We start from the raw sequence: 27,347 nt of genomic DNA on the forward strand, positions 1-27,347 counted from the left end.
CTGTTAATGTGTGTGTTAACGCTTTATGGTTGGCACATTTGTCACTAGCGTAAAAAAAATTCGCGTTTTTCTGATGAAATACATCCGTAAACAGCACAATATCTAACAATTTTCTACGAAAAACCATAATCACAAATCCAAAATAGTAAAATTACTTTAAGTCAATTTGATTAATGTTGTCAATCTTCGTTGCGTTTCGTCTTACTATATATATAAAAGTACTCTGTGGTCTTAGACGTCGTTGGTATCGTCCTAGCGGGAAATGGCTACCATAACATGGCTGATCGTGCGGGGTGAGGTAAGTGTTTAATTTTGGCGGGAGGCGGAGAGTGTCCGTTCTGTAGCGTTTAGCTACTATTATGTATTCTGTGGTTGTGCAAAAACGTTAAAATGAAAAAAAAGTTGCCGAATTGGTCGAGTCGTTCTCGAGACACTCTTAGCAACACAACGTAGGTACCCATAACCTGTTTTTCAGGAGCCTGAGTTTTCAATTTACTTTATCACCATTTAGTTGAAGGCAAGATCTTTGTAATCGTGATTAATAATTATTATTGAGAAACTTATAAATTATTATATAAAATTTTAATCACGTTTACGTGAATCCTTGTTCTGCTGCTTTTCAATTTAACATTGAGCAAATAATTTATTTATATTAAATTTTCCTTCATTTAAAGGAAGGTAAACAATGTGTTCCCTTGGTACCGAGGAGAAAATCTTAATTGAAGTGCTTTTGTTTATTATCAAAGGAAATATAAATTAATATTATAATATTAAATACAACATTGATACGATTTGCGATTTGTATGAAAAGTAGAGCATAAATAGATATGCTTTGTAGATCATAATAATAATATGTAGTTTTTTTAAACATTTACTAAATATTCTTTCATGTGGATTGAATGGGGGAAAATCCCAGGTACCGCTGGAAAGACAAAATCGCCAAAGACCTGCTCACCCTCCAGATTGAAAACTGGTAAGAGATGGCACAGGATAGAGTCAAATGGAGGCTCTTATTGTCGGAGGCCAAGACACACTTTGGGTCCCTGCGCGGTGCGCCACTCTAGTAAGTAAGTAATTAAATATTTGAACTTGATTTAAGAATAAAATAGAATATTAAAATAATTAGGTACTAGAATCGTTTACCAGAAATGAAACTAATGTAGCCGGTGTAATTGATCGTAAATTTATGTAAAATTACTCAATTAACAGTTTAACAAGTTAACTTCTATTTTCCGGTTAGTTTTATAACAATTGGTAAACAGTTACTGTTTAATAATTCATGAGAGTTCCTTTGATACTTTTACTTTATAAAAAATATAAAAGCAGTAATTTACTTACAAAAAATGTATAAAATATATTAAGGGTCTTTAAATATTTAATGTAAACATGAACATTAAAAAAATTATAACGTCTATATGCTAAATGTTTAGTTCGTATTATGTTACAATATATGATGTTCAAAACTGTTATAAACAGTTTTTAACATCTTCATAACCATCATACCTTACATCATAGGTGTTCACACCGATGACTTTTTTGATAATGATATTGTTATGATATTTGTATCAAAGAGTGATGATAACATTAAATAATGTAAAAAAATTGCATTTACAACCTTTGTAAACATTCTTTTCTATGAAAATGATTGCGGACGTTGTTTATTTCAAGAGGCATATCCACTTAGTGACTTAACACAAATGTTCCATTTACTCGTGCAAACACATAAGCCCGCCTTATTATCATGATTACCCATATAGCGCGTCGCTAGTGTTTTTCGCATCGTCAAATTGTCTGGTAGCGACTAGCGCGGTCTGCGCTAATCTCTATGAGAATCTTCGGAGTTACGATTGGCTCACTTTTCGTCAATTTAGCAATCCAGCTGCGTTTTCGTCTCAGCTATTAATCAATTCAATTCAGAGCTTTCCTATGCTGAATCGCGATCGCTCTTGACACTCAGTCGCGACCCGACTGTTCCCTCGGCAACTCGCGTTCTGTGTGTGTGTTTCGGTGTCCGAAACAATTGGTGTTGTGCCCAAGTTCATGACGACTCTGGTGTAATTGGTACAATCGACATGTCTAAAATCAAGGTAACTCAACTGATTCCCGTTTCGGTTTCGTTTTCAATGGAAAGTTCGCTGTTTGTTTACTATATAAGTTTTGTTGGGCTAACTTTTCGCCAAGGTCAAGTAGATTATACATTATTTTATGAGTGAGGACGGAATTTCATTAAGTTATCGTGTTTTTATGTTCTGTAACCAATTAAGATGTCACGAGTTAAAAATATTAAAAGTCGTACAGTTTACTTATGGAATAAAATCAATCGCATTTATAGTTTTATGATTTCTTGGAAAATAACTTTATTATTTACTTCAAAACCTCTTTGTTGTTACATAATATTATATTATATTATTGTTTCAAATGTTATACATGGAAACATGCGGGTGTTTTCTTTTCCACTTTGGCCCTAAAAGTCTCAATAACTGTTAGAAAATTATACTTTTAATACAATTACTTTCTATTGAATTTATTTCAAATAATTTTCTTTACAATATATTTTATACTACCTACTGATAATTAAGAATGGTGAATTAACTAAGTAATTAGCATTGATATTTTTAACTTAATCTTTTTATAGAATAATGGCGGAAAGAAAAAATACAGTATACAATTATTGTTTGTTTAGATTCGTATCAACAGGACGTAACTATCTTTATTAATAAGAAACTGAAAACAAATAAATTTCAAGACTTTTGTTATAACAATACGCTAATTTGTAAATTGAGTCATTGCATTATCCCATTATACAATTTCCATCTATAGTCATAGGACAAAGTTGCAATTTAAGAAGAGCATTGAGTGACATATTGCATTGGTTTGTTAAATCTTTGGTAAATAAACAATTTTTGTTTATTTATTTAAAATTATCACATGTTTTTATTTTACTTTATGAAAAGTCATAAATATCTTAATACTAGCTGACTCTATACAGACGTTATTGTGTCTTCGCGCAAATTGTTAAACGCGTGAAGTTTAAATAGCCGTTAAGTTTTCGCATTGACTTAATTTTTAGGCGCAAACTTCAGGTATTTTTTTTTTCATAACATCCTTCTCCTGACACATTGAACATGAGAATTATCGAATCGATCCAGTCGATCACGCGTGATGACGCGAGCAAAGGAAATAGGGAATAATAATTTTGTATAGAGACAAGCTATCCCGGCAAACGTTGTTCTGCCTTACTGTTATCACTTAGGATTCTAAAAAATAGATTTTGTCAGATTCTCAGATCTACCCAAAAAATTATAAGAATCGGTCAATATACCTATTAGACTAGCTTTCCGACCATCAGTTATCCATTTGGGAAAACAAAATGGAAAACGATGCTGTAGTTTTTGATTTTATTGCGTACAGACAGACAACTATGTTTTATAATATTATGTAGTGTTAATATTTGAGTTTTATTTAACAACGCGACTAATATAATTAATAATAATAATAATTTATTTATTAATAGAACAACATAGGTCCACTTGTTAGTAATTTCTTAATTACTATGTTAGTACATTACATTAATTATTTAGTATAGCTACTGATATTGTAAATCAAAGCATTACCTATTGTTTATTGACTTATTACTATTTTTTGTACGTGTGTGATTACTATATTCTTTAAGATTTACATTACGCGTATTACAATAAATCACAGATTATCAAATAAGGAACTGAATGAAATTGCCGCAATGTTCAATTGAATACAATTACCCTTTGACCTGGTTAGTAATGTCCCTAACTTCAAATTTTATATTTGGCTTAGGGGATTCCGTTGTCTCCTAAATTGTAATATTATATGCGATTACATATTCTGCGTCTATTTAAATCCATACTAATATTATAAATGTGAAAGTAACTCTGTCTGTCTGTCTGTCTGTTACTCAATCACGCCTTAACTACTGAACCAATTTGCATGAAATCTGGTATGGAGATATTTTGATACCCGAGAAAGGACCTAGGCTACTTTTTATCCTCGGAAATGTCGCAATCCCAGAAATCTCACGGGAACGAGTACTATGCGGGTTTTTCAGTGACTGCGCGGGCGAAGCCGCGGGCGGAAACCTAGTGATGTAATAAATAAGGCTGTACCTATTTAAACTTTGTTTATAGAGCCTGCTGGTAAACATTTGAATACAAAAAGTAACAATATAAAATTATATTTAATACATACATGTTCAAGGATTTATTCATTATTTATCTGGATACATAAAACATTATTTAAAAATTGTATTGTTATATTTGTAGAATAAATAGTACAACGTACAATAAAGAAACGGAAACCGTTTACGCCATAAAGCTATCATTATATTCACAGTATATTATATTCCCTACAAGTATATAATATAATAAGTGTAACTAGCTGTTGTCATCTCTTTTTGTTACCATGTTTTTACAAATAAAAAATGTTTTGTGCCTGGATCTAAGTTGAAATACTTGGAAATCAGCGTATGAAATATTATTTAAAAGCATATTTTTTTATTAAATACCTTCATTTAATAATCTAATAACAAACGAAACAAATAGGTATAGAGTAACAGACTAGACAATAATTGGATTATTTTATGTACATGCATACATGCAATTGGAAGAAAGGGTTTTAACACGAGTGATTGATACCATAGGATATTGAATTACACCGCACACCACACCGACATCCGCAATGTATCATGTCAATAAAAGCTTATATAATTTTCACAATTGTATAGAAATATGAGCATGTATAGAAGAAGAAAAAAATTGTAAACATTAGTATTATGTACATTACAGTACTTTTCAGAATGCTTTGATGGTGGTTCTCTATAAATTTTTATAGACTCCATACTTGGGATGAATAACTAGATAGCGTTATGTCGAACTTGTTGAAGAGAGAAGAACTTCTTATAGCGCGGTACCTACCAGTAATTCTTCATAATTCAGAATACTCCAAAATAGAAATTCTTCCAAATCGAAAATATAATAATATAAAGCAAAACAATATTGTCTAGAGACACCTATAAACCAACTAGAAGATACAATATCGGTGGGACTTGATATACATTACCACTAATGTAAAATGTATGAGAGCATTGCTAAGTACCACAATGACGTATGTTCCTTCCGCGTCCTACGGGGCTCTACTTGTGTTCTCTTTGTAAAGCAGCTGTAATACAATTTAAAACATGACATTATTCATCTAACAGGTTCTCTCTAGAGATATAATTAAAGAATTATTTGTAGAAGACCGTGTTTTTATAGATATTCGTGATCAATTTTGTGCTATTTGAATAGCTATTATAATGAGTTTATAATTATTAAATCTTAATTAAGTGTCTCTAAAACTATAATAACATATCATTAAGTTTTTATTATAGATACAGCCTTGTGTAAATAGATCGCTAGATAACGATCGAAAGTCAATAAATCATTATTGTTGAAAAACATTCAAGATCTATGAATGCTTTACAGCACAATAAAATAATAAAATGAAAATAACTTCATAAAGGATGACGGTTATAGTGAGGTAATCGGCGGTTTCATTTATTAATAAGGTATAAATTAGTAAAAACAATAATGATTCTATTTCTTATAGCAATAAGGAATAAAATAATCATGAATTCGTTATATTAATATTAATAGAAACGTTAGCTACCTTACCGTGTGTATAATCTTCAGAAGTACCTACTGGTTTCAACTTCTCGACCGAATTACATGTAATTAGCTAATAGGCTCCGCACGCGATCATAATGGCCCTTGCGTAAATAACATAGTAATTACAAATATTATAATACAAGATACAATAGTATAGCATGGAAACATTACTTTTAAGATATCGAAATATAATTTATTAATTTACAGTTAATAGAGCTACTCTATATTCCATCATCCATGTCTTACATCCTTTATGGGCTGATTTTTCAATCCTTGGTTAAAACTTATTCGTCGAATAACCTATTATACTACCATTTCAAAAATGTATTCTAATTGTCCATATTTACTTTATTACAAAAAATAGACGAAACATTTCAACCACGGATTGAAAAATCGGCCCTAAAACAATTAAAGATATTGGAAGTCCTTTGTCAGTAGTCTTTAGTAACCAAGAATGTACCAGGCTGAAAAGCTCTTCTTATTTTTGAAATAACTTTGTATAAAATGATGATGGAATTTATTGTTCCTTATTCTGTTAAAATTTCTATAGTAGGTAACACAACTCGAAATTCTGTGCATCAATTGCAGTGAAGAAAAATTAACTAATCCGAAATTTTGGAGAGATTTGATAATTACAGAAACAGCTTTCTAAGCTTTGTATTTTCACACGTAACATCACAATGTAGAGTACCTATTTAAAGAAGTTTATCATAGTTGTGTGACAAAATGATCAAATAGCAAAATTTGGCTATAATTCTACCTAATTTTATGTAGTTTGATAGTTACCAAATATAACAGTTGATTTTAGGCATAAAAAATTTCACAATATTACGAGCGTACATGTTCACAGTAAACCTTGTTATATTGATTTTGTTTCTTAATCTAGTTTCTTAATTATTAGTAATTAATTAATTAACATTAGTCGTGTGACAATATGATCAAATCTATACATATAATAAATCTGTAGAAGGGTCAATTCTGTACATTGAAAATATTGAAAAAATAAATAAATAGCAGGGGGTGTTACTGGATCGATACCAAACCCAAATATGTGATTAAAAAAATTTTTGTCTGTCTGTCTGTCTGTCTGTCTGTCTGTCTGTCTGTCTGTCTGTCTGTCTGTCTGTCTGTATGTGAAGGCATCACGTGAAAACTAGCGGTTCGATTTCGATGAAACTTGGTATAATTATACCTTATTATCCTGGGCGTAAAATAGGATACTTTTTATCCTGGAAAAATACGTAGAAAAAAATTAATCTTAATTTTTCAGTTTTATCCATAGACGTTGTTCCGTAGAACCGCGAACACACGTTGCGTATTATTATAGGCCTAGCCGTATTTGGGAATTGGGTCCAATAGATATTTATAAGATTTTATTGTCAGAGGTACCTACTCAAAATGGAGAAATAAACCATCCACGCGAAGACCGATATCCGCGCGGACGGAGTCGCGGGCGGAAGCTAGTAGCAAATAAAAGTTGGCTATAATTCTACCTAATTTTATGTAGTTTGATAGTTACCAAATATAACAGTTGATTTTTAGCATAAAAAATTTCACAATATTACGAGCGTACATGTTCACAGTAAACCTTGTTATATTGATTTTGTTTCGTAATGTCAATACAATGACCGTTTTCTCTCTTGATTGCTTTTATTTGCTTTATTGTATCGATCCAATAAAATGTTTCGACAATCATTTACTTTTTTAGGCGTCTAAAGTTTTAACTTTTGATATAAGTGTGTCTTAAACGTGTGTCTTAAAATATAATAGTATGCGTTTACATAAAAACGGTCTTGAGAGTAACTGTAAGAGGGATAACGTGAAAATATAACATCGGGGCAGAAAAAATATACAGCCAATAGCTTAAAATGCGTGAATATTATTTGTTACGGTAACATATTTTAATAACTTTAATATCTAACCCAATCTACAAGTTAAACTTAGAACTATTTAGATTAGAAACAATTCCAGCGCTAGGTATGTACTAAGCTACGTGATTCAATTATCGTCACGGATTCCTGATAACATAATATATAATCTATACTCTTATAACTAGATGTGGAAGTGTCCGTATTTGCATTTAAGATAAACATTTCTAGAGAAAACTGAAATTTAATAATATTATGTTAATATTTAAACTCTCCAGTCTAACACGTGTACAATTTTCATTGAATAAGAATTGTGATAGTTATTCTCTTTAATTATTATAAGCAAAGCATTAAATGAAAACTAGGATTGTAATGGTAGAAATGAACTTTAACAATTCTTCATATTTTTTTAAGACTTTACAACAAATTTTGTTTACCATATCCGTTCATGCATCTTATAAACTAGGTTACTAAATTTTAATTGCAGCTTAATTAAGGGCACTTACGCACTAGCGGTTAACCGCGGGGGCGGCTAGCCGCGCGGTTAGCCGCTTTCCCATTTTAATATGCAACCGCTTATGATTGTACGCACTAAACCGCCACAAAATCATAAGCTGTTGCATATTAAAATGGGAAAGCGGCTAACCGCGCGGTTAGCCGCCCCCGCGGTTAACCGCTAGTGCGTAAGGGCACTATGGAATATTATTATTACGAACATAGACTTTTCATATACCTAGAGTTACTCTACTACTATTGTTTTTAAGGAGTAGGTATTATTCCGAAATCGAATTGACTTCTTTTAACGGATAATCTCATTGTGTGCTCACTGCTCATAGATTCAACAATTGTCCATTCAAGAGCAGCATCCGAATAATTATGACTTAATCAATCGCAATTTAAACGAACGTGACAGTCAAAGCGGTGCAAGCGACACAAAGGTTCGGAGCGATTGAAAACGGACGCTCAACTACTTTCAATACATGGACGCAATTTTCCCAACAATAGACCGTTGCGTGTCTGTCTGTTTGCATTTAATTGGTCCTTCATTACTCCTATCTTTAAATGATGGATAATACGCGCATTACGCTCATCATCTATATCACTTTACCTATACTTTAATGCCATTTCTTTCCTCCACTTTTAAATAGAGTGTACATTTTTTTTTTTTATTAGTTTTGTGTCTCTATTAAAACATTAAGCTTTTGGAAATGATAAATATATAGGTGAATGCACAATGTACTATTTATTAAACATATTTTTGGGTAATTGTTAGGGACTTGTGATCTAGCTCTACATTTCCCGTGAGTCGTTAAAGTTTTATAACGAAAGGATATTATTCAAACACGTGATTTAAATTGTTTCCACTTCTTGTATAGTTTATAAGCAAATGAACATAAATCTAAGAGTATGTAAAACGGAACCTACACCTATACATACATATTACATACTCTCCATATTATTTAATTATTCGGTTGTTCACGAAATAATTTTGTACACAGCTTATTTTTATTCTTTTCGATTCGAGAATTAACTACCTATTGGTAGTCTATCGTTTATTATGGCCTATTGGCCATAATAAACGATCGATGAGTGAAATTAAATTATGAAGATGTTTCAGTAATTAGGCAAGAAACCTTACAATCTTAGTAGATAAAAATTTTCAGTTTTTGAATAATTTTGAAATTTACATCATATTATGATTAATTATATTATGAACATTAAAAAGAAATCTTGTACCTAAATTACACAATTGAAATGATATTATAAGGTAAGCATAGGTGAAATGAATACCAATACGAGTCTGTTAACTTGGAATTTCGGATCGCTTTAGTGTTTTATTTAATTATTTTTATCGTCGTATAATTATTATAATATGAAATGACCACAATTTATCACGCACTTATTTGTGTAAAAATGAAAAAACTAGAATAAGGTCAGACCTATCGTCAATAATATGTCATTTTTCTAACAAAAACGTGCCATAAGTTTTTGTTCAGTATTACAATAATATGAATATTCATGAGTTAACTATGGCAGCCTCAGAGGCACAATGAAAACATAATTTATTCATTGCAATTTATTTCCACATTTTCATCGAACTAGAGGCTTATAATCATGTTTTGTGGTTTCTATGATAAATAAACTAGTCTGTTGTATTGGTTTATATTTATTTATTACTCTAGATATTAACCATTATTCTAATCATCATGGGCGTAGCTAGCCATGGGCTCAAGATGGGGCAACAATAAAAAATAATATGTAACTAGCAACTGTATGTACCAAGTATGTACCCAAAGTTATATCCAGGTCTTCAAATGCCGGCGGCCGTACCGCCGGCATTTGCGAAGGCATTCACGAAGGCATTCACGAAGGCATTCGCGAAGGCACTCGCGAAGGCATTCACGAAGGCATTCGCGAAGGCACTCGCGAAGGCATTTGCGAAGGCATTTGTGAAGGCATTCGCGATGGAATTCGCGAATGCATTCGCGAAGGCATTCACGAAGGCACTCGCGAAGGCATTTGCGAAGACATTTGCGAAGGCATTCGCGAAGGCATTCGCGATGGCATTCGCGATGGCATTCGCGAAGGCATTCGCGAAGGCATTTGCGAAGGCATTTGCGATGGCATTCGCGAAGGCATTCGCGAATGCATTTTTTCTAGTGTAGGCACTAGAAAAAAAAGTGTAAAGTAAAAAGTATCAGTTAGTTGTAGAACGTGTAACACAACAAAAGTGAAATTGGATAAGTTAGTGGGGCAACTAATTGGGGTACTATTGGGGTACTACTCATTTTTCTTACAGTTCATGTAACATAGAAGCCTCAGCTATTTTCTTTTTTCGTGTGTAATTCGTTATTCGAATTAGGTATTCTTATTCAAAACACCTTATTGTTCACCTACCACACCACGAAATAGATCCAAAAATTTTCAGCCGTTTGGTCGCTGGGCGTATGACACTTGTTAGTTGTTATGGTCAGTCAATTTAGAGGTAAATACTACTAATTATAAAGGTCGCATTTTCTGTGTCGCCTGTCGACTTTCGAGAATCGAGTGTGAATTTTCTTACGGATATTAAGCTTAGTAGTTAGTAGGTACTTCAATTTTTAGATTTTGTTAGGTATCTACCTACCTTCCAGGTCAAAGCTAGAGTGGGGCAAGCGCCCCACCCTGCCCCACCGTGGCTACACCCATGCTAATCATATCTACTTTTATTCGCATAAGCAAAGCTTAGAAAGCCAATATTACGAGTACTTCCAATATAATATAATTCTCTGTCTCATCCTATGCCCAACTCATTAAATTTGTAATTAATTTTAAAAATATTTGCTAAGTGAGCGATAAACATTCTTGCTTCTTCAGTAATATTAATTTAATCTTAATTAAGAACACTGTGGATAACACAATGACAGCATAATTATTTTAAACTCGCGAATGGATTACCGGATCGTAACTAATGAAAAGATACAAGATAATAATATTTTTATCATCATAATCAAGTCAGGCTAACAATAGAATTATTCTATTAAAAAATACATTTACTTTAAAACAAAATTACGTAGGCTATAATATACCTACTACCGTAGTATATTATTAGTCTGTGCTACTACATACCGTGGACCAATATACTCAATTGGTCCATGTACCTACATACGTACCTTTTGCCGTGCAATCGCTGATTATTGTTTTTTTTTAATAATTATCAGAAATACATTAATAAATTCATGTTCCTGTTATTAAATTTTTTAACTATTATGCCTTTATAGGCACTAAGCACTTTTAGTATCGATCCTTATAGAGTTCAAATATTTCATAATAATAAAACTAACTCGTAAATATCTACTCAACATGATCTATCTATCTATCTATCCTACCCTATTCTACTAATACTATAAGAACAAAAGTTTGTGTGGACGGATGTATGTGTATGAATGTATGTTTTTTACTATTTCTTTATTGCAATGAAATTTAGCACACATTATAGAGGGTAACTTGGTTATAATAACACATTAGGTTGGAGGATAACACATAAGATAGGGTTTATTCCGGAAATCCCACGGGAACGGAAACTGTGCGGGTGTTTCTATGAAAATGCGGGCATATTATCTACCTACATAGTGATAAGAGAGTCCATGTCCAACTAACATTTGCAACGACATCTAGAGTAAATTGTAGATACTATTACAAGACTATTACCACTATTACAGTCGTTCTAGGTAATAAGAAATTCTTAAGCCGTTATAATATGTGCTTTTTTAATATTATGACTATTGTATTTAATATTAAAAATATTTGTTATCGGCAACTGTAACGATAAAGTAAGAGTATACATCTAAGCAGTACAAAGAAATTTACACAGATGGCGCTGTAACAAAATAATGTCTGAAATGTAGAGTTCGCAAATGAATTATCAAGTATAGACAACAAACTTAATTTCTTTTTACTTCTATACGACTCAATACTTACTGACTGATAACGAAATAATTAGGGAGTTCAAATAAGCACAATAAGTACAAGTTACGCATATATGCACTTGTAATTTGGTATATAAGCCGTCTTATCTATGTAAATTCGGTTTTGACAAGCCAAAAATAATAACGTCTGCTTTAAAATAATTTATATGGAAACTGAAATTTAAAGCCTTCTGTTGAGAAACATAGGGATATTGTTGCACTATGTGCAGTAGATCATAACTCAAAACACTATACTGTACTCTAAGTTTTAAGGCTCTTTATACAACATTAACTTGTTAGTCCTAACTTATATTATGAGATATTACTAAATTTCCAAGAAATAAATCATAGAGTATACATTATTGAAATAAGACTAATTTCGAATTTAAACAAAAATCTCTTTCGCCATTTAAAAAGCTTGGATGGCGAAGGACATTGACCCTTTGAGTACGTTAACCCACGCTCAAAACGCGGCCCGCAAATCCCGTATCTATTCCATATCTAATCCATCATACATTACTGTTGTGTTTGTAGTAATAATATAGATTTAAAAGGTTTTTATTATTATCTTCGCCATTCAAAGAACTTTACATTTATTTTTATTAATAAAAATTACTGCGAATATTTTGCAGTGTTTGTTTTATTTTTATTTTTTTTTAAAACACTTCAAACAGGTTTTTTATTTAGAATCGTGTACCTGTACAGTTATAATTTAAATAAATAAAATAACCTACTTGCATGTTTGAGAATCTCTAAACTCTATTCTAAATATAGAACACTATGTATGTAGTATATGAGTCTCAATAAAAGTTCATGATATTATACGTAAATAACGGTAGAAACGCTGTTTTATCGATCGAATGTATACAGCAAAATTTATTCAAAATCCATAAAAAACTAGTCAACACACCTTGTGTATCTAACTGCCAAGTGCTTAATGCAAACTTGCCGGTAGCGCCAGCAAAAAAGGTACAGTTTTTTAGATTAGTCGCACGAGCTAAAAAAATAGTCTTAACATAGATAGTGCTTTAATTACTCTGTGGTGATAGTGTAGAATAATATCAAACAGCAATCCATCATTATTGTAATTAGTATATATTCTCGCTTTGCATATTTATACGAAATATGTTGATACAGTTTACACCATTTTTCCTACCATTTATGTAGTTACTATAGTTTTTGATCTACCATACAATATATTGATGAAATCTATACATGCAATATTATCAAAGTAGTCTGCACATATTATCAAAGAGGTGCTCTTTATTCTATACCAAAAGAAGCGAAACAACCTGTTCCTCAATTCCTAAGCTCAATTCTTACTTTTTCGTGCATAAGTTATACAAGCGATATGGAATCAAAAAGTACTGCTGAAAACATAAAATGATGTCCAACAAATAATATATAATTAACGTTATCTGAAAAATGCACATTTTTAAACACTTTATATTTTGCGTATAACATTAACATTCTGGTATTTTAAAGTACAATAAAATAAATTTTATTAGGAAATTATAACTATTCTTACGTTCTCTCGTATTGATATCAAACAATAAGGGCGCTTTTCCACCAGAGATGGGCGAGGATGTGTAGCGGGGAATATGTTTGTTAAAATAACCAATTCTTCAATCGCTAAACGCTTCAAACTTTAAATTAAACGAAGCGATATAAGTTTGGTTATTTAGAAACACATTCCTCGCTAGTTGCTACACACCGTCGCACATTATTGTTGTCGGTAAAGCACGCAGTTGTATGTCAATCATTTTCGTCTTAATTCCATAAATAACTTTTGGAGAGGAGAAATTTAAAAACCAATACAGAATTTGTTTTGCAAACCGTATATGATGTTCAACTTCGTAATATAGTCGTGTGATACCGTTGTACCTGTGTTAACCGATGACTCAACGCTCCCTGACACCGCCTACAACCTGCAAACGTGCTTCTAACTATAATTTGCTCACGTATATTCGCGAAATACGCATACCCCCTACTTTACTGTTTGTGCATATTCTGCATATTTCAGATACGTAGTTCCTGTTTGACAATGTTAATTAATTTTAGCAATGTAGAAAATAAAATATGTTTTGATCAAAAGCGAAATGATAAATACATATTTAGGTAGTTCAATTCCATATGAACTCTACCTATGATTAGTTGAATATTAGCATGGATACATTTTACATTTAAATGAATTTAAAAAATCCTATTATACTTTAGTATCTCAACCAGCAAACATTTAAAACCACCGAAAGGAATGTCGTTTATTCGAAGCGTACGAGGGCACGTCACTACGCAAAAATAATTAAAAGACAAACCATGTGTCACTAATTCACAAACAAAACGCACATAAAAACACTTGTTCCGTACAAAATATATATGAAAATAAGCCTTGTGAAGGCGGTATAAAGCTTGTTATATGTAAATATGTAAGATAAGGTTTCGAAGTAAGTGGTCAGCTGTGCATCGCAAGGCACAGCGTATGTCGAGGTTGCTCCACGCTCAGTCATCGGTCGGCCGAACTGGCGGCGACTGGACTGATAGTTCTTTACAAATTATTATCAAGTGTTACGAAAAGTTCAGATACCAATAAATAATTTTTCGTATTTTTCGCTGTCCGACGAATCAAGGTAGGCTTTTGTATACAATATTTCGCTATACATAACGAATTTGTTTACGTACTCAAATTCTTTAGTTCCATTGTGCATTTTTGACATGTTAGGTCATATTTTGTTAATATTCAATTTCATTCTTGTGAAGACAGTTATGGAGCTTCTATATGTCTTCTTTTTATGGTTAAATCGTATTTTATTCAAAATTTATTTCAAAAGCTTCTTCAAACGTGTAATCTTACGTGTATCTTTTTAATAATTTAACGGGATAAACAATATAAATAATTAAATCATCCAAATTATATTTAAGTAATAATAAACTAAATTTATGAGGTATTTTTTTTAGGAATAAAAAAAAATATTTGTATTATTATTATAATATAGAGTAGTTATGAATTGTTATTATTTATATTTAGTTATCAAAAAATATATATGTGTATCTTATGAGTATCTTATGTGGTATTTATTTAAGATGTGGTTAATCTTTACCTTAAATTTACCGGTGATGTACCTGTAAGATTTTCACAGAGAATAATTGTTTCGTCAGTTGTAACACTCTTCATAAACTGTATTATTTAAATTTAATCCTATGAATATGAATTCTAATTATCACATTATTGTTCATAGAAAATGGAGCTAAGATATATTCTACCTAGATTTTATTAATTAATATCACTTGGCCTAGATGTTATTCATCTAAAAAGTGGGCATTGCAAACTGCAAGTTGATATGTCAAGGTTTGAGGACTTATATTGAAATTCCTTAAAATTGCACAACTTTTGGAGCAATAAAGCACTATACTTTACAGTTATTTACGCCTAAGCATTGAGCTTATATCCTTCTTTAGCATGCAAATTATGCAACATAAATTGTATTTTACATAAAACTGCAATAAACCCAATTGTTACAATCATTATCAAAATAAATGATTTGTTTTTCCTTTTTTTTTAAGAAGTTCGTACGTACATACCTGAGGCAGTATGCTTTTTTCGTAATCTTTATTTTAAAGATTTATATGAAATGTAAAGAACGGTTAATCGTAACGGTTACATCAACATATTTATAGTGCTTAATCACAATCAACATATTTCTTAGTCAGTAAAAAGTTAAATTGAATAAAAAAAATTATAATAAAATGACTCTATCTACCACAAATACATTTAAACAGTAAAGAATTACATCCGTAAATAGTAGTAAAACCGGGTGCTTATAGAACGGTCAACATGTCACGACTTAGAATGCCTATTTATATAAAACAGATAAAAAATAAATAACAAATACACTTCAAATACATATCTTTAAATGAATTTAAACACATTGTAAATTTAAAATCATTGTCGTACAAATAAAACTGTTTGAGTTCAAAGTTAGTGTAAATTTTTTGCTATTGTAAAATGCTATATTAATAAATGTTTGAGAAAATCTTCAAATATCTTTAGTTCTGGGTGGCTGTTCTGAAATTGAGATGACAATCTACAGACGGCATAAATAGAAAAAACGTCTTTATATAGAGAGAAATACCCAAAAAAGCATTTTTCACTAATAAAAGAAATCTATACATATAATAAATCTGTAGAAGGGTCAATTCTGTACATTGAAAATATTGAAAAAATAAATAGCAGGGGGTGTTACTGGATCGATACCAAACCCAAATATGTGATTAAAAAAATTTTTGTCTGTCTGTCTGTCTGTCTGTATGTGAAGACATCACGTGAAAACTACCGGTTCAATTTCGATGAAACTTGGTATAATTATACCTTATTATCCTGGGCGTAAAATAGGATACTTTTTATCCTGGAAAAATACGTAGAAAAAAATTAATCTTAATTTTTCAGTTATCCATAGACGTTGTTCTGTAGAACCGCGAACACACGTTGCGTATTATTATAGGCCTAGCCGTATTTAGGTCGGATAGATATTTATAAGATGTCATTGTCAGAGTTACTCAAAATGGAGAAATAAACCATCCACGCGAAGACCGACATCCGCGCGGACGGAGTCGCGGGCGGAAGCTAGTAAATTATAAAGAGATGGTATCTTAAAAATCACTAAAAAACTAATTACAACAGGCAGTCTAATTCTTCCAGACTTCTTCTGATATAATAGAGAAATTTTAGATAAAGAATAGAAATTTGAAGGATATAGATATGGCTTTTTTTAAGCTCGGTTATAAAGAATATATAACTTTTAAATAAGGGGGAATAATAAACCGTGTAGTACATAATAACTTCAAAATGGGATAAATCAGAATCTAAGCAACTCGTCAATCAATAATAATATGTTTTATCTCCAATTTTTTTTGTCATATACTTTAAACAGATAATGTATTTATAACAACAACATTATAGTTTTTGTATACATTTATCAGATGATAAAATAACTCGTTAAAATTATTTGAAAGTGTCACTTATATACCAACTTGGATTTTTTTATATTGAAATCATTATCATATTATGTAATATGCCCTACAATTTGAGCTATACGTAGTAAATATTTAATTTGTAAACGACGTATAAACGATATTTTTTGATCCGGTCATAAAAAACATAATAATGTATCTACGCATTATCGTGCTACTTTTTCTTTATACTTTGATTAAACCAATTTTAATAGAAGAATATAATTAATACCACAGACAAATAATTTATTAATTTAATGTCACCTATTGAAGCCAGTACTCACGTTCATGCCGGCAGGGGCAATTTAGCTGTTCTCTAAATTTCCCCTGCTTGCCTAAACACATCACAATTAAGGATTCAAATCCAATATTGCCCCTGCTGCAGTATTTCAATATTATTAGAGTACAATGTATTTCAAAGCATAAAACAAAAAAGTTAATTTGAACAGTAGGTACTTTATAAATAGAGTCCTGCACCGAATCGTTTTAGCTGTAGGTACATAAAATAAAAATAAATACTCCTAGTTCATAAGAAATTATTTCACTTAAATATTTATGTACTGTTAGTAACGCAATTTATCAATAATCAGCCTAACACGTGTTGGTTTTATAGATGTAATAAATAATACCATCTGTCTGCTTATCTAAAATGGCATAACAATAGGGGATTTTATTTGCATTCTGATTATTGATATATACACCACTTTTTATTTGCTACATGACCTTGTTTTAATATGTACCTAACAATTTTTTATACAATATGAAATATCATAGGAAACCAACAAATACATTTTATAGCCGCTTATGCTTGATATTATAAATTATTGTAAGAATTCTTACTTACGCACGAAGAAAACTCCATTTTGCATATTCAAACAAACTTGAAAATGTTGTTTTAAATAAGCCGTCTTTTTAGTGTAAATCAGAATATTTTTAATTGAAATTAAATTATTGTCTGATAACATTCAGCGATCTTTTCCATTGTAGAGCGAATTTATGTCTCTAGTATTGTGGACAAGGCACGGAACGATCATTGAAAAAATGTTCCATAATAGTAATAGTCAATAAACAACTATTAAGTGTGAAATGTACACAACCAAAGAAGCTGATAAATTAAGTTTCTAGAAGCATTTAGTACAATGATTAATAAAAGTAATGCCTTAATATTTTACAGTTTTTATTGTTATTTTTTAATATTCATAATATATTAGGATAGTTGATGTTGTTTAAATTAACAGGTGATAGTCCTTCCCATTTACATGTCTAGCGATAGATATAAAAATTAATGAGTATTTTAATACATACAGACTTAAAGTACAAATGATATAATCCAATTTGCGTATAAACTTTCGATGTTCAGCGTTGAAACCGGACCGGCAGCATTCGTTCGCGGTCAGGACAATGACTCAAATGAAAATGCCAACACACTAACCATCTTCAAAATATTTTAATTACTAGTCTCAAGTGTCTTTAGCTAATTTAATAAAGCTATATTATGGTACATTAGGTGAAACCTTCGGCAGCACTCGCGTGTTGTATAAAACTCTACCTTTAGTAAAAAGTAGCCTATAATATCAATACCTACAGGAAACCTTTATATGTACCAAATTTCATATAGATCAGCTGTTTGTTTGTGTAAAAGGGACTCAAACAATATTATATCCTTATAATGTTATTCCAAGTTTTCGCGTCCATACCTTATACCATTTTATCGGATAAAATAACAAACAACATGCAATTGAGGATGCCTAATTTTGTTGCAATTATTATTTATGAGCCTTGAATTTAAGATCATACACGTCGATGTTACTGATTAGAATCGTATTTCATTTTAAAATACAGCTTCAAAGTAATCACAGAATTTATGTACATTTTCCTATACGCAACTCTTTTAAGTTAACAAAATCAAGGTATATTTACCTGTTGCATATGTGACTTGATTAAGTGCTCTTTACTATGTACTTTAATAAATTATTGTAATTACTCATTAAAATGATGTAACAATAATACTATATGTGTAGAGAACATAAATCAGAATCAATTCAACATTAAATAAAAACTTGTGTCATTTGATTTCAATCACAGTTTAAGCGTTTAAAATCATTTGGATACGCCTCGCAGTTTATTTGTAGATATTTTTTAAATGTTAAGCAGTAAACCGAATGTTTTACGTAAAAAAAAACAAATAATATTGTAATCAATAATAACTCTATTTTTTGTAAATAAACTTGGTAATCATAAGATTACTAAAGTAAATAACATAAGCAAAAGTCAAGCCCTGTAGTAAGTAAAAACCATGGTACCTTTTGATTTTTAGATATTTAAGTGTACTAAATAACTTAATTGTAGTTCACCATGAAAATTATCTGTTAGATAAATCATTAACCATAACCTACACTAGGTAACAACAAGATACAATGCATACTTCAGTCATATCAGTTATTTTACGACTATTGTAGACATAGATAAGAACAGACATTGTCGTTTTGGCTCGACGCACACCGCTGATTTTGTATGGTGTGAAGAAGGAATAGAACACTAAATTACCAAGTCTTAAATTATTTTGTCATTCTATTGTACTACTCTGAAATTATCATTTCAAATTTATATTAAAAACGCAAGGCATTTAAGTACTCGTACTATATATTATATCACAAACGGTAGAAGTTCAAAAATTATCGAGCTTTATTCATTTTTAAATAAAAGTTAAATAAAAAGCTGATAAACATATTATATATAGCCTATTTTATAATATATTATGTGAATAATGAATATAAAAGCTACTTTACTTGATATCTGTCAAATAGACACAGTATAATATATTATGACAACAATTCCCTTTTATAAGAGTTTTACGAGTTACATATTTTGTAAGTACACTTCTAAAGAAATTTAATTGTTTAAAATAACCAATTAATAAATATAAAATAAATAATGATTATACTTAATAAAATACAATGTAAAACTTGATGGATTAAATGAAACTTATTTCTCGTAACTTTAAATTCGACATGGAAAATTTCCGTCTTCTAAACCCTAAGAGCCAGCGCGCACGAGCAACTTTGTCTCCGCAACTATTTTGTCTCTCCCATCAATTTGTATTGGGAGTTGCGTCGCTACGTACGCGCACTTTCATACTAGCCCATGGCTGGAGAGACAAAATAGTTGCGGAGACAAAATAGTTGCGGAGACAAAGTTGCTCGTGCGCGCTAGCTCTAACTGAGCATCGCATTAATTTGTTTTCAGACAATGTTAAAAATCGGCGGGGGCGCGGTGCTGTTCGCAGCTATAGTGGCCGTGTTCGTGGTCGCTACCCAGGGCCGGGATCCGGACTTGGAGGCTTTAGAACTAGAGGGTCGCGAGTACATACTGCATTTGGATAAAATGGCTGGCGATAGGAAGAATAGAGCTTCGCTGGCTGAGTGGGCCTATACTTCGAATATTACCAAGGAAAACGAAGAGAAGCGGGTAAGTTTGGCGATTCTGATTTAAGACGAAACTTATAATATTATGTAGAGTAATTCATTTTATTCTATTGTAAGCTTTTGTTGGTTATCCATTTTTAGTTTAATTCTATTTAGTTTAATTAGATTATCCATATTTAGTTTAATTCTACTATCTGCTCAATTAAAGCAAATAAATACAAATGAATATTAAAAATTTATAACGCCTACCAATATTGTTGTCGAATCACACAAGGGAAGCTATATTGCAATAAATTTGTAGATTTTTTGTTGTTATAATATTACCTTTATAATAATCGATTCTATTAGTACTGTATCGTTCAAAAGTAATCGTAAGTAACACACAAACCAAAACCTGCTTTCATTCAATTGCAACCATTTCTGGAACGCTGGATGATCTAAGAACTAGTTTGAGATAAAAATAAATTTATATCACAAATCGTCTTTCAGATACAAGTCCAATTAGAGATATCTCAACAAGAAAAACAGGCTTGGGAAGAGACTAAAATGTACAGATGGCAAGACTTCCAAGACTTCTCATTACGAAGAATGTTCAAAAAGTACAGTCAACTGGGAGTCGCCGCTTTACCAAATGATAAATATAAGCAGCTCATGTTATCCATATCAGGAATGGAGTCTAATTATGCCACTGCTAAAATCTGTTCCTATAAGAATGGTACTAAATGCGATTTGTCTTTGGAACCTGGTAAGATTTTTTGCTGATTTTTTGCAGATTTTTGCGTAGAAGTTATCAATAATTTAGTAACTATTTGCGACGATCATTGTATGCCTATCTACAATTAATGTTCTCTTTAAAGTTATGAATTAAACGGTCTATAGTTTACCTTGATGAGCAAGAATACATTTTACTCTTTTATCCTTACGAGTAATTTACAAAATAACTGTAGTTACGAATTTATTTTATACATGAAGAGCTTTCTCAATTAAAATGTTAACTGTGTTTTAGATTTAACCGAAATATTTGCTAAAAGCCAAGACCCAGAAGAACTGAAATATTACTGGGTGGAATGGCACAAGGCCGCTGGGGCTCGTGCTCGTCAAAACTTCACAGAATACGTACAATTGGACAATGAAGCAGCAAAATTGAACAGTAAGTATTTAATACTGAATTGACTTCGTAGTAATTTTAGCTAATTATCTTATCCATGTGAGATCCAAAAGACAATTTATGAGCCTAGGATAAGCCAGTCTTCTGTCATTTTTTTTGAAGTTTATCATCAGAATGTTTTGTTTTGTTTGCTTTAAATTTTTTAAGCTATTGCATAGCTTCTATCGCGGGCCTTGAGCGCGGGGACCGAATCGAGAAATTCCGTAACGAAAAAAACCTCACGCTCACTCCGACGGGCAGAGGTGTGGCTTGAAGGCATGCTATGCAATAGCTTTACCGCTGCAGTCCCCGAGTGCCACACGTCTTTTTTCATCTATATAATGTTTATGAGGATGGACAAAATCATTAACACCCCCATAATAAATGATTAAAACAAATATTTAAGTATTGTTCGCAAATGTTGAAATGCGGCAATGGCATTTTCCTATACTTTAAAAAAATATTACGTCAATTTATGATTATCGTAATAATTTTCCAGATTTCAAGGATGTCGCTGAATGGTGGCAATCAGAATATGAAGTGCCAGATTTCGAGCAACAGTTGGCTAAATTGTGGGAAGATGTGAAGCCTCTGTACCAGCAGCTTCACGCGTACGTGAGGAAGCGGCTGAGGGACAAGTATGGAGATGAAGTTGTGTCTGCTAAGGGTCCTATCCCAGCGCATCTTTTAGGTAAGTAATGATATTTATTCACATTTTTGATAAAATTTATAAGATTAATAACCCTGTCGGATGTTATGATAAAATCAAATCATGGGATTGAAAGTAATCTATACTAATAAAATAAAGCTGAAGAGTATGTTTGTTTGTTTGTTTTAACGCGCTAATCTCAGGAACTACTGGTCTGATTTGAAAAATTCTTTCAGTGTGAGATAGCCCATTTATCGAGGATAGCTATAGGATATGTATCATCACGCTAAGACCAACAGGAGCTGAGCCAGGCGGGTGAAACCGCGGAGCGCAGCTAGTCCCTGATAAGAAAAGCAACCCTCGAAAATTGTTTTGGAAAAAATAGTACAGAGCCTCTTTTTAAAAATAACACACCATTTAAAAATAATGCTTAAAATAAATAATTTAACGTTGCAGGAAACATGTGGGCACAAACCTGGAACAACATAGAATCTTTCACTCGTCCGTACCCGGACAAGAAAGAGATTGATGTGACTCAAGCGATGCAAGAACAAAACTACACAGCGCTGAAAATGTTCCAAATGTCTGACGAATTCTTTAGGTCACTTAATTTGACGGCGATGCCCGAAAAGTTCTGGAAAAATTCCATTATTGAGAAACCAACGGACAGAGAAATTGTTTGTCATGCTTCGGCTTGGGACTTTTATGATGGTGAAGATTTTAGGTAAAAAATTTGTGGATTTTTTTTTTTAATAATCTGCTTATGGTAAAATTTCTATTTTAATGATAATAATTCTAAGCTATGATAATAATTGTGAATGTTACATATGCTTCCGTGAAATAGTTTTAGCCTGATATTGTTTTAATCTTCCCGACATTATTAGATAGTTGTTGCATACATTTATGTGGTTTAGACACTGAAACAATAACACTGCATACAGTGCAAAATAAATTCGCTTATTCATGATTCGCTTAGCAAAAACGGTGGTGGTATTGAATTAATGTTTTCCAAATTGTTTCCGTAACATGTCTGGCTTAATTTTGAAGGATCAAACAGTGTACGACAATAGACTATGAATATTTTCAAACAACACACCACGAAATGGGACACGTTCAATACTTCCTACAGTATAAACATCAGCCGGTCGTGTTTCGTGACGGAGCTAATCCAGGTAATTAAAATAATAATTTGTTCAATACAGGATCAAAATGTGTTCGGTGGTCGATAAACAGTATTTTAAAGTTGTTCATCACGAAATGGGCCATATCCAATATTACTTGCAATACAAGGACAAGCCCGTTGTGTTCAGGTCCGGTGCCAACCCAGGTGATTAGCATTTTGAATGTCGTTTCATAATAACCATGGTGTGACTAAAGCATTGTACTAATTGTGTTTGTATGACGTACTAATTTTTTTAGTGTGACGTAGAAAAATTTTGAAGTTGTACCTACTTTTGATCAATATTTTGCAATCATTTTTAAAAGGAAGATAAATAATGTAATTTAATAGAGTTTTTGTTTTTATTTTATCGAAACTTATCTCGATAGTCTTCAACTATTTTTCTACCAAGTTTCATAAAAATCTGTTCAGTGGTTCCGATAAACTTTCGCATTTATGATATACATAGGAATAATAGGGATTATTAATAATGGATAAATAATAGATAATATAGGAAATATAATTTTCCATGAATCATCCAATATCATCATATTAACCTTGTCACTTCGTTTAATAAATTTCATTTAAATGCCACTCAATATAAAATAATAATTATCTTAAATGCTCACACTTCTTGTGTACCAGGTTTCCATGAAGCAGTAGGAGATACGATTGCTCTATCGGTATCATCGCCCAAACATTTGCGACGCGTTGGATTGACCAGTGGAGACGCTGAAGATGAACAGACTGAAATTAATCAACTTTATAAAATGGTAACTTATCACTTTTATTGATTTCTTAACACTAATATTGCGATGGAATCTTAAAATTCAACAAGCGACAAACCATTTTTTTTAAGATATTTATTTTATTGCTGAAATTTAAACATACTGATGTTCAAAATCCATTCAATTATTACAAGTTATGCATTCTGAGTTTATTTTATACTTAAAAAAGCATAACTTTACTCTTTTTTTTATTGTCGAAAGGGAAGCGCTTGACCACAATCTCGCCTGATGTTAAGCTGAGATGTGGTCTAAGATGGAACGCGCGTACTTTTATTTATTCTAATTTCTAACTTCGATGACAGATAAACGTTTCTCCTTCCAGGGTATCGACAAAATCGTGTTCCTACCATTCGCGTATACCCTCGATTTGTTCCGCTACGGCGTGTTCCGAGGAACAACAACACCAGAGGACTATAATTGCCACTATTGGCGGTTACGAGAGGAGTTGCAAGGAGTGGAGCCACCAGTTGACAGAACGGAAGAAGACTTTGATGCTGCTGCTAAATATCACGTGTCTGCTGATGTGGAGTATGCGAGGTAAGATTCTTAATAATTTCTTGAAATAATTTTGATTTGTTCTTCTATGATTTTTTCTGCTCTTTGATTTCTGCGGATGCGGAGTGGTAATTTTAACCTTCGTAAATCGCATTAAATTTTGGTCCTTCGAGCTGGACACATAAATTTAAAATAATTTTATTATTGTACCTATGTTTTATAATACGCATCTCCTGTCCCTCCTATACTCAATCCTTTTCGATCCCAGAACTCCTTCCTACTTAAAAAAGAGATTTATATTCATGGGCTCGTCTCGTGAACGTAATTTGCGCTCCTCTAACAATCTTACGCTTTGTATGCCTGCTCACTTCTCCAAATTTTATGATTCATCTTTTACCGTGCAAGCCGTAAGATTGTGGAACTCCCTACCAACCGCAATAAAGCAAGCGCAAACTTTGAATAGTTTTAAAGCTGCAATTAAAAAATATTATTTGTCCTCATAGTCATTCTGTATCTGTTCTGTTTTACCTATTTCTCTACTTGAAATTTTTTATATCCTCTTCTGCACGTTTTCTTTCTTTCTTAAGTTATATGTAATTTTATACCTTACTTATATCTATTATATTTATTTGTATTCACTCCTTGTATATGCACTATCTACCTTTTTCAATCTTTTCATTTTCCTATATCCCAAGGTTGCCTGGAAGAAATCGCTTTAAAGCGATAAGGCCGCCAATTTGTACGGTGAAGATTCATTTTGTATATTATTGTTGTATTTTTATATCTGTGCATTGTACAATAAAGTGTTTTTTATTTTTTATTTTTTTTATGCTTCTAGTAAGCAATCCATCTAGAATTTTTTTCATGCTTTTGCCGATTTATCATTTTACGAAAATATATTTAAATGTTTTCAGATACTACGTGTCATTCATAGTCCAGTTCCAATTCCACCGCGCGCTGTGTCAGATAGCGGGCGAGTACGTGCCGGAGGATCTCACCAAGAAGCTTGTGGACTGCGACATCTACCAGAGCATAGCTGCTGGCAACGCATTGTCGTGAGTTTCGTATTCTATTTTCATCACACTTGAGTATCTTAATGGGTGAAATTTTTGAATTTATTTCTGTTTTATTTTTTTTTTTCATTGAAAATATTCGAAGTGAAAGGCTCAATGGGTTAAACCATTGAGCCCCAAGCGGCCCGATCGGTCCCAGACACAATAGATTTTCTATTGTGTCTGTGATTCCGGGGCCTGAGTTATTAATGTTGTTTTGTCTCCCCACTTTGAGCTGTTTGAATCAGTATTTAATTTCTCAAAGAAAATATATACCAAATCAGATGCTAGACGTGTGCACGTACGTGGCCAACGCACGTAGAGTTGCATGACGTTGTTTTAACATATTTAAAACAACGTCATGCAACTCTACGTTAGACACGTATTGGTCATTCCTACACGCACGGCAACAGTCTTTATAAACATTATTCTGTTGAATTATTTACTTTAGTTTTAACAGAATATGAAAGTAAGACAACTTTTTACTAGTTTAAAAACTTACAAAATAGTAGTATAATAGACATTTTTATACGTACTATAGGGAAAAGCTTGGCCACGATCTTGCGTGTTGGTAAGCGAAGATGTGGTCTAGATTGTCATTTACAACGAAACACGGCACGGCAACACATCTTCGGACACGTCTGTAGATGCCTTTGGGCTGTGGAATTGATTACCGTCAGGCGATCCACATGCTCCCCTAAAAAAAATATTTTTTTTACAATGTAACACTTTATTTCAGCAACATGCTCAAAATGGGTTCGTCCCGTCCATGGCCAGACGCGATGGAGGCGCTAACTGGTCAGCGTGCGATGCGCGCGGACGGACTGCTGGAGTACTTCCGGCCGCTGCACGACTGGCTCCGCGCTGAGAACGCGCGCACCGGGGAACATGTGGGCTGGGAACCCTCCGAGCGACGTGAGTCTATTTGTCTACACTAATATTTTAAAGAGGAAATTTTTTTTTTTGTTTGTTTGATTGTTTCATTGTAATGAATAGGCTCATAAACTACTGGACCGATTTTAAAAATTCTTTCACCATTTGAAAGCTACATTATCCACGAGTAACCATAGGCTAGGTTTTATCCCGGAAATCCCACGGGAACGGGAACTATGCGGGTTTTTCTTTGAAAACGCGGGCGAAGCCGCAGGCGAAAAGCTAGTTGGTTATAAATTACTAGGTAGATAAATTACTAAGTCAAATAAAAACCCGCATAGTTCCCGTTCCCGTGAAGTTTAGTGAAGTCCCATGTCCCCTAGTGGGGTAAGGGGCAGATGCTGTTTGTTTTACTGATCGATTTTCTTTAGGGACAAGTAGTTGACCAGCCTTCTGTGTCCTACCATACCGAGATTTTTTTTCTTCGTCTCCACCGGGAATCGGGAATTATAAAAAAATGCTTTATTACAAATAAAATATATTCAAACCTATTTTTTTTTCAGAATACTGTACTGAAGAACAAAAGGCCGCGTTAAACACAGAATCAAAATCGGAGGCTGCGCCGACGCAAGAGTCGTGACGAACTCAATAAATGTACTTAAATTATAGGATAATTTTTAGGACATCAGTATTGATAATAAAGATTTTTTAAAAATAACTGGAGTTTTATTTTCCTTTACCATCATATAAAATCTAAA

General features: G+C 32.3%; 1 protein-coding gene across 3 annotated transcripts; it reads left to right on the top strand.

Annotated features, from left to right (window-relative positions):
• Positions 1-1,787: 1,787 nt before the first annotated feature.
• Positions 1,788-27,307, top strand: LOC123693142 (angiotensin-converting enzyme-like). 3 transcript variants are annotated; one of them, XM_045638108.1, is made up of 12 exons: positions 1,788-2,087; positions 20,248-20,469; positions 20,916-21,171; positions 21,433-21,576; positions 22,073-22,264; positions 22,679-22,946; positions 23,425-23,549; positions 24,027-24,154; positions 24,492-24,706; positions 25,579-25,719; positions 26,456-26,631; positions 27,153-27,307. In XM_045638108.1, exons 1-12 carry the CDS (start codon positions 2,073-2,075, stop codon positions 27,227-27,229), a joined length of 1,959 nt encoding a protein of 652 aa, XP_045494064.1. In that variant the 5' UTR covers positions 1,788-2,072; the 3' UTR covers positions 27,230-27,307. The 3 variants fall into 3 exon arrangements, with proteins under 3 accessions (XP_045494064.1, XP_045494063.1, XP_045494065.1); XM_045638107.1 differs by lacking the exon at positions 23,425-23,549 and adding an exon at positions 23,270-23,394 and having other exon boundaries at positions 1,792-2,087; XM_045638109.1 differs by lacking the exons at positions 1,788-2,087; positions 23,425-23,549 and adding exons at positions 14,489-14,621; positions 23,270-23,394.
• Positions 27,308-27,347: the final 40 nt, after the last annotated feature.

The sequence above is a fragment of the Colias croceus genome, chromosome 7 (genome assembly GCF_905220415.1).
Source record: "Colias croceus chromosome 7, ilColCroc2.1".
Taxonomy (NCBI): Eukaryota; Metazoa; Arthropoda; class Insecta; order Lepidoptera; family Pieridae; genus Colias; species Colias croceus.

Excerpts from the sequence above, each read along its gene's own strand:
- LOC123693142 (XM_045638108.1), top strand. Across the intron at positions 21,577-22,072 it reads TGAAGCAGCAAAATTGAACA|ATTTCAAGGATGTCGCTGAA; the intron begins GTAAGTATTTAA and ends ATAATTTTCCAG. Across the intron at positions 23,550-24,026 it reads CAGGTCCGGTGCCAACCCAG|GTTTCCATGAAGCAGTAGGA; the intron begins GTGATTAGCATT and ends CTTGTGTACCAG.